Source organism: Xenopus laevis, chromosome 3L, assembly GCF_017654675.1.
Source record: "Xenopus laevis strain J_2021 chromosome 3L, Xenopus_laevis_v10.1, whole genome shotgun sequence".
In the NCBI taxonomy this organism is placed as follows: Eukaryota; Metazoa; Chordata; class Amphibia; order Anura; family Pipidae; genus Xenopus; species Xenopus laevis.
This window is the reverse complement of record NC_054375.1, coordinates 51,153,186-51,169,178: the sequence shown is the minus strand read 5'-3', so window position 1 is coordinate 51,169,178 and position 15,993 is coordinate 51,153,186. Positions and strand designations below refer to the sequence as shown.

At 38.2% G+C, this 15,993-nt stretch overlaps 1 protein-coding gene across 2 annotated transcripts in view; it reads right to left on the bottom strand.

The window, feature by feature from the left end:
* Positions 1-1,495: 1,495 nt before the first annotated feature.
* The window catches only part of jakmip2.L (janus kinase and microtubule interacting protein 2 L homeolog), a 70,131-nt gene continuing 55,633 nt past the window's right edge, over positions 1,496-15,993 (bottom strand). The window contains exons 15-23 of one of the 2 annotated variants that reach the window (XM_018252184.2): positions 15,054-15,152; positions 11,235-11,288; positions 10,247-10,312; positions 6,777-6,845; positions 6,440-6,517; positions 6,097-6,300; positions 4,952-5,017; positions 3,400-3,467; positions 1,496-1,971 (exon numbers count right to left, since the gene is read on the bottom strand). In XM_018252184.2, coding sequence (XP_018107673.1) covers positions 3,417-3,467; positions 4,952-5,017; positions 6,097-6,300; positions 6,440-6,517; positions 6,777-6,845; positions 10,247-10,312; positions 11,235-11,288; positions 15,054-15,152 — 687 coding nt within the window. In that variant the 3' untranslated portion in view covers positions 1,496-1,971; positions 3,400-3,416. The remainder of the gene's footprint in view (positions 1,972-3,399; positions 3,468-4,951; positions 5,018-6,096; positions 6,301-6,439; positions 6,518-6,776; positions 6,846-10,246; positions 10,313-11,234; positions 11,289-15,053; positions 15,153-15,993) is intronic. The other variant, XM_018252185.2, reaches the window with a different exon arrangement.

The following is a 15,993-nucleotide window of genomic DNA, read 5'->3' as shown; positions in this document are numbered from 1 at the left end:
TGGAGGGGACCTGAATTAAATTTGATCCACATCCTGCCCAAGTGTCTACGATTCTCAGCCTGAAACCTCCGATCACTGGATTACCCACCTATCACTAGTGTGTAAACCTTTAGAAGGAACATTACTAAGGATTCAATGGACTGTCTCCAGAAACTGCGGAACATGATTGGAAGTCAAAGTTATACATGGTGAGCAGAAGAAATCTACTTCCTCAGCATGAGACAAATAAGTGCTAATCAGTGATAAACCTACAGTGCTATATGTCTCCAACCAGGCAACTGATCTTAGCAGCCTAAACCTTTCTCTATAACTCAGCATCAAATAACCACAAACACTGCCCCCCATAGCACAGTCATATTGGGCTCTGTTTTTCTGCATAAGGCACTACAGATACTAAATTGCCATTGTTAGCTGTAGATTTCAAACCCAAACATCTGGTTCATTTAGGGCCACCATATGATACGTGCCCAGTGAGAAATTCATATCATATCACTTTCATGTACTTCACCATGCGGATCCACATGGAGTTATGGTTTCTTCTTAAAATATTAATGCTATTTTCTCAAACACCAAGGGGACACTCACCTAAAACTCTCTGGGGAATGTAATAAGAGACACAAATATTGCCCAAGGCTGTTATCCACAGCAACCAATCAGATGTTTGCTTTTGAATAGATGACAAGTAAAGGATTCCTGCTAACTGGGTACTGTAGGTAACTAAACCTATAGAATAACTTTATACCTATATGTTGCTGCAAGTAATCTAAGTTATTTGTCTACACTCTACAGTAACTGTCTAGCTTCCAATAAGATGCAGCAACTAGACTGGGATGGGACATTAGATAATATAAGATAAAGAAAAACTCATTGGCAAAATTGAATTTACCAGCGGGGTTCCTAACATATTGGCACCCAGTGAATCTGACTTTCCATGTCCTTTAACAGGGGATTGCCTATTAATAACCAGGTTTATTTGTGTCTAATAGCAGAACAATAACATGCAGATGGAGCAAACTCGATCTAGGCTATTGGCTCAGGTGGCTCCCCATGCCTCGTCAAATCATTTCAGTTAAACAGATAATTATGACACATTTTTCATTAGAAATATATAGTGGGGCATGCTGCGCCATGGTTGCTGTGTGACATCAAAACAAAGTTTGCTTCTTCTACAAATTATACAAAAAACTGCAATTCAGTTTACTGTGCCCATAAAAATAACATTCAGTGTAATAACAAAAATCAGTTATTGCAAACTTACAGAGGATAACTAAACTGAACCTCATTGTTTTGCAACCCCAGAAATTCAACAGGTTGAAGTAGAAACTGCACATGAAATATAGAGATAACCGCCGAATAATGCTAAACACTCTTTGAACTTCACCTTAAAGAGCAAAGGGAAAGTTAATGATAAGAATTTTACTGCCACAATACATTGAGACTGTTTCTGTTCCTGAGTTAAAACAAACACCATCCCTGTACTAAGTAAACCAGACGGTACGAATTCAAGATTTTATTGTAAATAACCTCTGTGGGGCTGTGGATCTGTCTCCGGCTTTGTCCATTGAAGATTTTTTGTGTGTTCTTTTTAATGTCATTGGATGTATAAAGTCTTCCACTAAAAGTTTCCCCCTGCACAGCAGGGAATAGATTGTTTCTCTGTAACTTTGGTTCTTTGCCCAAGACGCATATTCCTATTGTCCCACTGGCGTGTTTAGAAGGACTTGATTTACGTTGCCTCCTTTAGAATCAGTGCTTGTGACGTCACTGAATGCAGCATATACTGGAGATTTGCACAGGACCAACACGGCGCTGTCAAGTAGAAGATCAGGAGCAATGGCTTTAAATAAAAGGCCGAGCAGTCAGAGCTTTGTCAGTCAGCACATTCAGCACAAGTGTAAACACGGTTCCCCTCTCTGCAACTATGGAAGCATTTGTCTACTTGCAAGGGGTTCATCCATGTTGTCTAGCACTCTGCAACAGACAAGGCAAGTGTGTTATCATCTGCTCAGTGCTGTACCCATAGTTGTCTTGTATTTCATCGTAGCCCATTAGATATTGTCTGTATGCACACATTTCTCGCTGCAACAATTGCTTTTTCTTACATGGATGATATATTGATCTTCAGGATAAAACAATACAATATATATTTGTTATAGTTCTACAGGAGCAGTGACCAGCTCCATGTTGTAGCTCCCACCCTTCCCAGCTATAGTCAGGTGATCCCACTGGTGTCTAATAAAAGGGCAGCCAAGTTTGGGAGTTTTACTTTGAAAGTAGCTAGTAAGTTGCAGGTAAAACTTAGTCCCTTTGTAAAATATATAATTAAGCAATTGAATTCTTAATGAATCAGATGAAAATTAATCGTAGGACTGGCCAGATATGGGATGACTTTGACGTAGTTGGCCATCTTAAATATATTGCAATATATGGACAAACAATCCCTGTGTTGTTTAAAGGGTAAGGCATTTTTCAGTAGCAGTATGCACATAATCTCTCAATGTCTTAAATATATTGATAATGGGTTGAGTGCAGAGGACCTCTTGTATTTGAATATATATATATACATGCTTTAAAGATTTTCAGTGGTTTTAAAGTTTTGCCTTATCAATAGCAATTACTTTTACAAATAACTTTATTAACCATTGCAAATGTGCAAGTAATCTATATTTTGCTTAGATATGCATTGTTCTTTCATGAGTCAGAATTTTATTTATGAATTTGCATCATTGTATGATTCATAGATATCAAACACAAAAGCAAAATTGTTTGACTGAGGTGGCCAAAGAAAGCCATTACAACCCCTAGCTGAAAAAAAGCATGAGATATTTTTTCTATACTTACAATGGAATCTTATGGGGAAATATGTACTCAATGAGTATAATACTCTATAAATTACACATTATTACTTCTATAAATTATACATTGTATACATTTTCCCCTGGCAAGAAAAACTGAAAATAGTTTTCTTATGTTAGTAAATCAAGCCTCATAGGGCCAGGAACCTGACATCCAGGGCCTAATCTCAATTAAATGAAGACAGTGTCAAACGCTATAAAGGTTATATGTATAAATGTATAAGCTTATGGTGGAAATAAAAAAAGGGGTAATGGGAATTCTCCTAGACTGGATCCACTAGGAGATCCTCTGAGATTGTGTCAAGCCAATCTGCCCCATAATATATATTGTTGCATACGGTTTGTCCGACTGCTCAGTAGCAAGATATTTAAGAGAATATTTAACTTGAAATTAAGGCTTTGTGAGTACGATCTAGTGGAAGGCTTTGTTTTTGTGATGGAACAACTGTTATTGGTGTGTATGAGAAGAGGCAGGACCTGTCCCAGATATTTTACCAACAGGCACAGGATAAATGGTGAGACAGGAGCAAAACACAGCACTTACCTGGTCAAGTGGGAACATCAAGGCCAAAGAATAAAGGCGAGAGAGAAGAACAAGAATAGAAAAAGAAACTGCAGAGGAAAGAGAATAAGATAGATAAGCACTGTGTGCCAACCAATACTCAGAATTACAATAAATTGTCTAACTTTGTGCCAATAACAGGATCTCAGAAATCATCTTTCTAATTAAAAACTACAGTAAAACTAATATCCAATAACTTTAGAATTGTTTCCTGGCAGATTCACATTATACAATTCTTTCGTTTTCCCCTTCCTTCCTTACTTACTTACACAATGTAAAAATCTTTCAAAATTTATTTAACAGGAAAGTCATACTGTATTTCTCTGCTAAACCAGAAATATATATAGATATATATATATAAATATATATATATTTTTTTTTTTGTTAAATATTGTAAGATTGTAAAAGTGTTCAAGGTATAGGCCAGTTATCATTTTCAGCTACAGGTCTGGGAGAACCCAATATCCACTCTTTTTTATATTGTTGGATTACAGCAGTCCATAAATACAGACTCAGCTATCTAAAGTGTGGTTTAGGCAGAAAGGTTGCTGCTAACTACCATAAATAAGAGTAAGCAGCAACCTTTCTAGCCTATTGGAACCTGGGGATTGTATTGCTCAAATATTGACATGGGTGAGTGTTTCTTTAATTCAGCAGAAAGCTAAATATGAGAGAGAGTGTGCAGGTAGAAGCAGAACAGAGAAGGGATGGAACGATAGGAAAAAAGGAAAGGAGGGATAGGCAATAAAATTCAATTACGAGAGAAGTATATGAGGAGGAAAGGCATGGTAGGAGACTGAAAAAAAGAAGAAATATGAGAGGATAAATATGAAAGGAAGAGAAAAAGGAAAAACTGAAGGGGGAAGTAAAAAAGGCAGAAAATCACATAAAATAAGAACATGTGGAAGAAGCAGAACAGACTGTGAAGGGACTGCTGGGCAGTGGAAAAGGAGAAGAAATCCAGAAAAAAGAAAAATACAGAAGAAGCGAACACCGTGCATAGTATATTATAACCCCAAACCCTACTGTAATTCCTGTGCTGACCCTTCTCCAGGTTCTGTTTTATTCTAATCCCAGCTAAAGGCAAAACTGAAAATAATTTTACATGATCCCATGCGTCTGTCCTTGACTTGTTCATGCGTCTGTGCTTGACTTGTGCCAGGGGTATAAAAAATATAAATTCTGCTGCTGGACTTCAAGGGCCCTCGTCTCCACTGGCTGCCCTGCCTGCTGCCACCAATAATATCTGCCTCCCCATCAGTTACATCTGTCCCTATATTGTGCTCCTATACAAAATAAACCTCCACACCCTCACAAGGCAACATTTCTTTGACGTGAAGTGGTTTGGAGGTGGAATTGGTAAATTGGATATATAACGAGAGCAGCCAGGAAATAGTTAAGACTTGCAGCTTATTTTTTATCTTTTTGGGAACAAATGGCAGGTCCCACCGTGAAATCTCTACAGCAAGCATTGAACGCCTATTTAAGACAGATTATCTTGCAGGAATAAAATGCATTCACTTTTACAACAAACCTTTTCCTCTAAATCTTTAATCTGTCTCTTCTGAATATCGGTTTTATCCTCCAGATCCCGTATCCTCTGGAAATGAAAGAAAATATCAGCAATAGTACTTGTAGAACATGCAAAGCTGCACTGTATATCTACTTAAACATAAATCTCTCAGTCAGGCCAAATGAGAAGGGGAAGTAAATGGAAAAACCATGGAAGAGCAAGAGCTGTTTATCTCCAGAATATGAGGGATTGAAACAGGTAAATCTGTTGTACTGCTGTTGTACATTAAATAAGTGGGTCTGAGTACTGTATCATATAGGTAATGAGTGGCTATTTTGCCAGTCAGTCTCCATTCTGTAAATAGGATCCTGTGTTCTGAAAATTGTAGGTGTGTAGGAATGCAGAACACTCTAAATGAGAAAAAATGCCAATGTTTTTGCCATTGATGTGTGTTTGGAGTTATACAAATATATTTTTTGTAGCATGCCAGTGATTCTTTCAATCCCCCTTCATCAGCACATTTCTTGGAACCATAAACCATAAATATCCTGTAAATTATATAAATATAAGCAGTGTTAAGTGATGTAATCAGTTCCATAACCTGTATGAAAGCACCCAACTCTAAGGTGACTTCTAATATCCCCATATTTTACAACATTATTTGCTATAATAACCAAGTTTGTGAGTCATGTGAACAAATGATATCACTGTGTAATATTCCCTGTATGCAAGCAAATCAAAGCTCAGAATAACCTTGCTACCTACTAAAACAGGCCAGTAAGCTGAGGATTGCTTTATACTTGCTTACTACTGCCACATAGTAATACTCAAGACTTTGTTTATGCAGATTCCCACATGAACCCCCCTGACTTGGATGGATTCTGTTCTCAAGCTACCCTTGGTCACTAATACCCTGGCCTTGAGGCAGAGCCACCTGGTTGGCTGTAAAAACAGTTCTTTGTTCATCTTTGCTGTGGAGTGATAACTCTATTCTCTCCCACTGGTAATTGCCTTTTTTACAAGTCTATAAGAACTCTCCGATTCATTTGTTCCATGAGTTCAGAATCCATGGAGCTTGTGTCAAATGAACTATGCCTTTCACCACAAGTGGTCACCAGTTTCTGAAATTTCATGACACAATCCTGTTATGAGGACGTAAGCCTTACCTGGTGCGCTTGGTGGAGTAGCTCCATTCTCTCCTGGAGGATTTGACCGTCAAACTCCCGGCTCTTCCTCAACATTTGCCTCCGCAGTTTCTCTACTGCCATTCTGAGCTCATCCTGTTGCTTGTCATTTAGTAGCTCTCCGAACTTGATCGCTGTGTCTTGCTGCAATGCATTGTACAGGGTGGCCTCCAGCTCTTGGATTCTCTGGGAGCAGTCCAAAAAAGATAAGCAGGACCTCTTATTTATCATTCTTATATGACACATCTATATTATTACCAATTGGAAAAAAACATAGATTAGCTGACATTATTAATACGTTATTCATCTGTACACATGCACATACCATGTAGGCCTGATCCAAGGCTTGCTTTCTGTAATCTAGCTCTTCCTCTAAATAGCCTTTCAACTTGCAGAACTGCTCCTGGGATGATAAACAGACGAAACAATTAGGCACAGTAGGGTGAGTCATACCATAAATAACAACCCCTCGTCATATTCTAGAAAATGGATTTCCCATGTTTTCATCCAGCCCAGGACCTTCTACATTTTAATAATCTGGCTTCTATGCAACATGTATGCACAGAATTGCAGAATTATTCATTGGATGTAGGTTTTTGGTATCCAGTTGGTATCCAGTTTACAGATACAAAACGATAATGGCCATCTGGGACTGTAATTACCATGTCACTCTCTAATTCCATCATCTTCCGATGCAGAGCAGCTTCAGCCCCTTCTATCTGTTGGATCCACTGGGAAGGAGAAAATAAATGATGAAGTAATTGTAATCATAAGTTTGCTGTTCAACATTAATAATAATTTTAAGGCCACTGAGGAATACACGGTATATTAGTAGGTTTAGAACTCAACATTGACCTGCCTACCACTGTTTGTTAAGGGCCCTATGCCTGTCTGATAAATATGATATAGGAAGTCAGTAAAAAGAACACAAACCTATAGCAGAGCACTTTATGAAACTGTTGCAGTGGCTAATTTGGTAAGCATGGTACTATTTCATAGTAGTCCCCTTTGAGTTGACTTTTAGTATGACGTAGAGAGTGATATTCTGAGACAATTTGCAATTGGTTTTCATGTTTTATTATTTCAGCAGCTCTCCAGTTTGCAATTTCAGCAATCTGGTTGCTAGGGCCCAAATTACCCCAGCAATCATATACTGATTTGAATAAGAGACTGGAATATGAATAGGAGAGGGCCTGAATAAAAAGATGAGTAATAAAAAGTAGCGATAATAATACATTTGTAGCCTTACAGAGCATTTGTTTTTAGATGGGGTCAGTGACCCCCATTTAAAAGCTGGAAGGAGTCAGAAGAGGGAGGCAAATAATTTAAAAAAATATAAATAATTAAGACCAAATGAAGTTGCTTACAATTGGCTATCCTAAAACATATGAAAACTTAACGTAAAGGTGGATCAAATGTGCTACCGCAATCACATGAAAACAAGAGACAAAAAGTGAAATACAGCTGCCGTATGAATTTAGTTGGGTTTTTTTGGGATATAGAAAATAATGGCCTGACTTTTTCCTGTTTAAAAGCAAAATTACTCTTTACAGTAGCTGTTTTTCGCTCATGTCCCCAATTTGTTATTGCAGCTGTATCTTTATTCTCTTTAATATAAACACATTTCTAATGCTAGTGCTAGAGAAGGCTCTATATAATATGGCCCATGGAATAAGGAATAACCTGACTAAATGAAACATGTAAAATTATTTTCATAATATAGGAAATATTTATTCATCTGTAGTATTTTCTTAATGGGTCAAGACTGAATTATGTCTATCCAGGCTGCATGTGCTGCGTGAATCCTGTTTAAAGTCTGCATCATGCAGTCAGAGACCAGAGGATGTCCTAGAGGGCCCCAGGCCAAGGGCAGTTTCCAGGAGCCCTTTGTTATGTCTCATGACACCTGTAACACTTGGCACTATATACATCAAGGGATGCCCAAGGTAGCCCAAAGCCAGCCTTTGCCTCTGGACACCACCTGCTGCTGCCAGATACAAAGCCACCCTCATCATGTAGTTCACAGGTATCACCATTCACGCTAGATCCCTCCATTCCTAGTCCTCCATGTAGAAAGGGAGTGGTAGGAACTGGAGAATCCCCTCCTGAATTGCATCCCCTAGGGTTGCCACCTTATTAGAAATAAAATGCTAGCCAGGGTAAGCCAATGATGTGAATGGTATGTCAAAGTAGTGGTGGGGCAGGCCAATAAAGTGATAAGGTGAACCAATGATATAAAGGGGCTTGCCAATAATGTTTATTAATCGGATTCTGAACAATCAAAGAAGGTAAGTTTAACCATAAATTGGGGTGAATCAGGGGCAGAATTAGAGCAGTGATCCCCAACCAGTGGCTCATGAGCTCACCAACCCCTTGAATGTTGCCTCAAAGCAAGTTCTTATTTTTGAATTCCTGGTTTGGAGACAGGTATTGGTTGCATAAAAAAACTAGGTTTACTGCCACACAGAGCCTCCTGAAGGCTACTAGTCTACATAGGTTCTATTATATAGCCAATCAGAGCCCTTATTTGGCTTTCCCAGGAACTTTTTTCATGCTTGTGTTGCTCTACAGCTCTTTTTACATTTAATATGGGGCTCACAAGTAAAAAATAATGGGGACCGCTGAATGAAAGAGTCTTACAAATTTACTGGCAAGTATATTACCAGTAAATTTGTAATAACTGCACTGGCCTTGGCTGGTATTTTACAGAATAGGCTGCTAAAATACTGTCCGGGTGGCAAACATATCCCCCTCAAGTTGCATCCTAGGCAGCTGACCACCCCAGGTCTGGTCCTGCTCACAATCAACCTTCTTTGTGGTCACTTCCCTAATAATAAAAATAATTAAAACTTCAATGAACCCTTCGGCTCATAGTGGCACTCTTGAAAAATAGGAGTCATTTTAAAGTTTTAAAGTTTATCAGTGGTGCATTTACTCCTGGCAAAAAGACAAGAAGGTTCATCAATATAAAGAACCAACTGAGTTAATAGTTGATATTGCAGCAAATCATTTTTTTGTAAAAAGTTTGTAAAATTTAAAATTTTGCCCCAATTGTGCCAAAAATATCACATATGGCATCTTATCAAGGAGCAGCAAAATTAGCAATATTTGTAAAGAATATTATACTGTTTTTCTTTTAGATGTATTTACGTTTTACATATTAACCTACAGAATATTGCTTTAAATCCTCCTTTGCAAAATATAGCCATACTACCTACTTTTATTTGACGCATTTGCGGTTGGGTTGCTATTCACTAAATGTCCACAAGATGGCAAGATATATAATAATTTTCAATAAGAAATAAGAGAAGGCACTTACTTACATACATTAGGGGTCATTTATGTTATAGAACGCTGTGTGCAAAGTGCAAAACAAAAGGCCACAATAGTTTAATTTTAAGTTAAAATGATGCCTCTCGTATATTGATACCCTGCATCTCAAGATGAAAAAAGAATATATATAGAGTAAATTAGGTATATGCCTATTGTTACTAATCACAACTTGTGTATACTTTACAATACTTGTGTCCATCCTCACATTTTCCCCTGGGTTTCACCCTGTTTTTATAAATAATTTTGCCTTTAATTAAACCTTGGTACAGGCATGGGACCTGTTATTCAGAATGCTTGGGACCTGGGGTTTTCCAGATAATCAATCTTTCTGTAATTTGGATCTTCATACATTAAATCTACTAAAAAAATCATGTAACATTAAATAAACCCAATAGTCTGGTTCTGCTTTCAATAAGGGTTGATTATATCTTAGTTTGGATCAAGTACAAAGTACTGTTTTATTATTACAGAGAAAAAGGAAATCATTATAAAAAATCTGGATTATTTGGATAAAATGGAGTCATTTGGAGCTTTCTGGATAACGGGTTTCTAGATAACGGATCCCATACCTGTATTATAGACATTGCAGACGTGTGGGCACACATGCATATGAGTTTATGTATATAAACAGTACATAAAGCCTAAGGCATGTTTCAGGTATACAGTACAAGAGAAGTAAACTGGATGTATAGTGAATGAATTTCTCAGCATGGAGTATCAGATAAAGTGTCAGGCCCAGTGTAACACAGACATATGCAGGAGCAGGTGTCATGTCTTTAGACCAATAGCAAAGTGTTACCTTTTCAGCCAGGGACAACACTGTGCTAGCTTGTATAATGGCAACTTGTTCTTCATTTCTCAGATTCTGCAGGGAAAAGAGAAAGCACATCAATAATATAACTGATTATTGCTCACATTTTTCTCATGGCTATTTTTTAATTTTGCTAACACACGTTAGGCATCATTTACTAACTCAACTTCACTTGAACACCAGGTGCATACGCTTAAAAAAAGCCTTTTTTTTTACCCACAACGCAGACCATATCAATAGCGTGCACCCACACAATAGGCAATTTATTGCCCACGTTCATTGATTGTTGCTGGTTTCTTAGTCATTGTCTATGTGTGAATAGTATCCTGTCTGGTGCACAGATGCATCTCACATTCGAAATATTATCTCAACATTTGAAATCAATGGCAAATCTTCCTTGATGTTATAGCCTTTATGTTAATAGCCTTCATGATGTTCGAGGCTTTTTCGGAAGGCGTTGCCAAAAACTCGATTGATTCAAGTTTTACCCTGCAGAAAACTTGATCCAATAGAGTTTTCGGGTTGTTAACCCCAAACTCGTTCATTTGAGTTTCTTCCCATTCGAGTTTTTTTCATGAAATTTACAACTTTTCGAGTTGTGAGTTCATTCAAGTTCATTCGAGGTATAAAGAACTCTAAGATTTGACCTTTGATAAATAAACCCCTTATAGAAACACATTCTCAAGTCTACTGTTCCGGGTTCCGTTGCATCTCTGTGCTGTGCACTTTACACCTTGTGCACAGCTGCACAAAATACATCAAAGCAGGCTGAACTGCTGCACTGGTGCTAGGTACAATGAGCATGTATAGGCTAAACTGCCTCTGTGAACATTAAGTAACCACAGTTTTTCATTTTGCTCTTGAGCTGCAGTTCTGCATACATTTTTCTTTAGTTCTGTATAATAATCAAAAATGTTTTAATAATGAAATGACTTACTATATGTAAAAACAATATCAAAATCCATATCAGGCTTACCCCATTGTCACCCAGTATGTCCAGCTGTTTGATGAGGTCTGGAATGTTGACATCCTAGAAACACAGAAATACAGCCTGAATCCGCTTTACCCTTAATTGCTTGGTGTACAGCCCATACACATAACCCAAGGTAATGTGAGTTCTACTAGTGTATCTGGAATAAAGGGGTTATTATTATGATAACATATTTATAATGCGCCAATATATTCCTCTGTTCCTCAGAGTGGGATTTTTTTAATTGTGAAGTTCTATAAATGAGAGGTGGAGATAATTACAGCTGGGGGATTGTGGGAGTTGTTGTTGCTAGTAGCTGCAAGGATATGAGATAATTATATTAGTGAGTAGTACCCAGACATCTGAGGAGGAAGTGAATCAGACGGTAGGCATGTGTGCTGCTTTTTTTTTCTATTGTGCATAACTTAGGTAAATATTGATCAGTTTCCATCTAATGTCCCTTTCATGGATCAATAGGAAGCAGTGATGGAGTCACAGGATGGCCATGTTTTTTTTTCTTGCCCTTTATGAAACCCGGAGGTCGTATTGCTTGTTAAATAAATGTACAACAAGATCTCAATGGAGGACACACAAGATGATACACCGAATAATAAGGGTGTTGATCTTTATGCCAAGTGCTCAGCAGCAAATGCAAAGTATAGCTATGCAAAATTCTCACATTTGCTGCATGTTTTATTGGGTAGCAGTGGTGTAACAAGTCGGCGCCTGAGCCCCCCTTGCAGCAAAATAATCTTCAGAGGGGCCCCGCACACAGCAATTCCATCCCACTCACTGACCCCTTCCAGCCCCTTTCTGTACCCCCCACTCCTGCAGATAGGAAAGCGATTGAAGACAGGAGTTTTCAACTATAGAGAAAGCAGACCCTGTTCACCCAGGGCCCCCTCAATCGAAGGGTCTGATTCCTCTATAGTTACACCAGTGTTGGGTAGGGTTCCTGGGAGACTGGGATTTGGCTGAGTAAGGGTTATATTAGGAGATGACTGGCATACATTAGAACTCAGGTAACAATAAGGACTGGAAATGGTAATATCCCAGACAGAATCAATGTTCAAGTAAAGATGCCAGTGAGTACCAAGACGTAAATCAATATTATCAGTATAAGGGGTGGGGTGTGCTGTGTCTCTCTCTCACTCATGGCAACTAACAAATCTGTGCTAACCACAAAGTATTCCAGCAATCCCAGTTATTTTTTTGGGCAAGCTCAGTCTACTTTGAATAATGAGAAAAGTGAAATTTGAAATAATATTACATTTTAGAAGCTACCTTTAGAAGTGACCTGTTATTCAAAATGTGCTAACGAGAAGAACGCAGAAGAAAATTAATTCTTCAAATGCCGAAGGTTTTAAAAGAGATTAAGTAGCAGTGATATTTATGCGCTGGCCCATCAAGGATCTCAGTAAGCAGGAATTAACCAGACCAGCAGTGGATTCATCAGTTGAGAACCACTGAAGCATACGGTGGGATGAATAGGGAATGGGAATTATCATGTTTTTATTAATAATTATGGTGGGATTAATTAATGCTCCTGTATACATTTTGTTTTGGGGTTGTTTATGTGGGTAATGCTCTTGGTTTGGCTGATATATTTATGTTAATTTGTTTTTTTATTGGTATGGGATAATTCATTCACTAACTTTGTGGGTGGGGATTTGGGATCTAATGGTTTAGCTTTATATATAGTCTTTATATATATTGTTGCTTATTTTACACCAATCACATTGTTACAAATTATGCTATCAACGCACGAATTATTTTGCTATTTTGTATTTGTGTATATTTGATTGTTTCTGTTCTGATAGGGAGGGTTGCTGGTTTATTCTAAGTACCATTGCATTTTTTATTCTTTTGGGCTGGATGGGGTTAATGGTTTTTGTGGGTGTGTTTACTTGGAGGGTTTTTAAGGAGTTGAAGGTTGGCTGCCGTCAGCTTCTGATGAAGTGGCAGGACGCCACGAAACGCGTTAAGCGGGCAGCCAGGGTGAACTGCTGCTGTAACCTGTTTTTACATGCTTACTGAATAAAATTTTCCATTTTTAATACTTTTACTGGACTCTCACGGTGCTCCGCTATTTTTTCTTCTTATCCAGACAGCAGAATAGCAAGGTTTACACAGATGATAAAATATACCCTACTGTGCACAGAAATGATACTGCAAATCTGTATTGAAATTTGTAGCCACAGAAGATCAGGCCTCAGGTGCCTTGTAATATCCTCATTAAGAACAGTAGGGGACACATAATCTTACAAATATTTGGTATAAATAGAAGCAAATTCTTAGCCAGCTATAATAATAGAATTTGAAAAGTGAAGTCATTTAGAATAGTTTTTTGCATAAAAAAATACTAATACAAAGTGGATAAAAACACAAGATTTGCATCTTCCAATAACCAGATAGACATCTACAAAGCACGAGTAAAGCAAGCTTGGCCTTTTAGAAGACTATGGAGCACATCATGCTGAAATAACCCGGTGGAGAAATGGCCAATATCCCACCTGTGCCTCTTGTGATTGGTATAAAGGGAGCCCATTTTTGATGAGAAAACTTCAAGGGTAAAACCTGCTTGTCTCAAGCATTAACAGGCAGTTTCCATTCACATGAAGGACAGGAGGTATGGATGAGGGATATCTGGCTTTCACCACTGACCACAAAACCCCATAGGATACATGTTACATGAGCTTTATACAGGGGGCCGGTAAATGCTAACTGCTGATTGGTTGCTATGGGTGACAAGAGATTCTACAAACTTTACACTTTTTATTAAATTACCAGTATGGGTTATGGGGCAAATGCAAACATTGCCCCTGTTTGTACATAGGGTGGTGTCCAAGTCCTGGTTGGGTGTGTAGCCTGTTTTTTGTTATGGCTGTCTGGTCCAAAACTGCAGAAAACCATTCGGGACTCACCACATCATAGCCTGCCTCTAATATGACAAGCCCACTCACTAAACATCATCACTTTGCCCTTAAACATCAGCACCCAACCCACTTACATCACCAAATCTGCCCCTGACATCACTTCCCTGCCTCCAGACTGGACTTTTAGCATGCAAACCCTAGTTGGGTGCTGCATCTTTTAAAGTTAAAACAGACTTTTATTCAACAAAGACTATAAATAGTACAGTGAAAGTTATTATTCAGATGTTCAATTTCAAATGTTCAGATATGAATTTATATCTTAGTACTGAATCCTCTACAATAACCCAATACCAGTACCACTATATACTGGTTCCATATTACTACGAAATTCACTCTACAGTGGGGCCGCTCATTCTAGGCTCTGAAATTACTATAGGCCACACCTATTATATATATCTACGTTCAGTTGGTCACCTGATCCTGTCTGTCGCTTGGTGCAAATCCATACATATTATTTGTGTTTTCCTGAATTTTCAAGTGATCCAGTAACCAGACTAGGTGATCACACTGTCATAGAACAGGAAGTATGTCTCTTGTGAAGTCCTGTTCAATGTTTTTAAATGCAGCCTGGAATAAAGCTTTTTGATCTTAAGGAACCGCTGCTCGAATTATTCCTGAACTTCTTTCCCTGAATATATAACCCTAACAGAAGTCCATCTGCTATCTCTACCCCAAGGAAACATCCATCTTGAAACTAGCTTCGTCATCCTACTATATAGGGTGCTCTAAATATTTGGGGTTTAAATTTTATTCAGGGATGTCATTTAAACACATCCCTATACCTGTACCTTAGAAACAAAGATTCAGACCTACAAACCATAAAGCTTTAATGTCTGTTATCCAGGTACTGTGTAACAATACATTTTTCTATACGGTACATGTTCCATACCTTTACTCCTTCTTTCATACAATAAATCTGCAATGCACTGACTCCATCGGAGAATGGGTGGATCTGGAGATTAAATGGTGGGGATCTTCTTTCTCTCTCCTTAAAGAAGGATACAAGAACATATTAGAACAAAACCCAGAATAAGATCTGCAGGTAGCAAGAAAGGTCTACTGTGAAGAAGTGGAACAAAGGGATACAACTTTTCTGCTATGTACCTTTAATGAATGAATGATGTGCTTAAACTAGACTTCTTGAACTTTAAATCAGTCATACTGCATTGTTACAGATTAGACCAACCACCTATTCTTACAAGGAGCTATCATCGAGACCAATGAATTACCTTCAGCTAGAGTGTATGTAGCCATTCTCCAGTGGAACTAAACTATGATTTCAGAGACGGAAACTCTGCATTTATAATGTATATCTTCCTAAGTCTAAATACTGATTTATAGGAGCCATGCCTGGTCACGTTTGCTGTGGCATTTCCTTAGGGAAAATATGATATGACTTTATGGCAGAAGACCAAAAATGCATGAAGGCATGTGTGATAAATCTGCAAATCATTCGGCAGCAAGTATGAACAAACTGCATACTAAAATACATGTTTAACATTGTACTTCCTTAGATGAATTCATGGCATTTGTTGTTTGATTTGCCATGTAACTTCTGTCATATCCATCAACTATGTTGTGCCTGATTTTCTCTCTTCTGTAAACTTGTCCTCCAAGTCTCACACTATAAGCTTCCCATATCACACCCAGCTGGCATTCCCATAATCTTCCTATCATGCCAACAGGACAGTATGATCCTCCTTTTAACTCTCACACCCACTGCCCTTTTGGCAGATCAACTCCCTCCTCCTGATAAACTCAGATGTCAGTCAGCTGTTTCCTACCAGTCAGATGATATCTGTATCAGACTTCTAATTTACAACTGATTT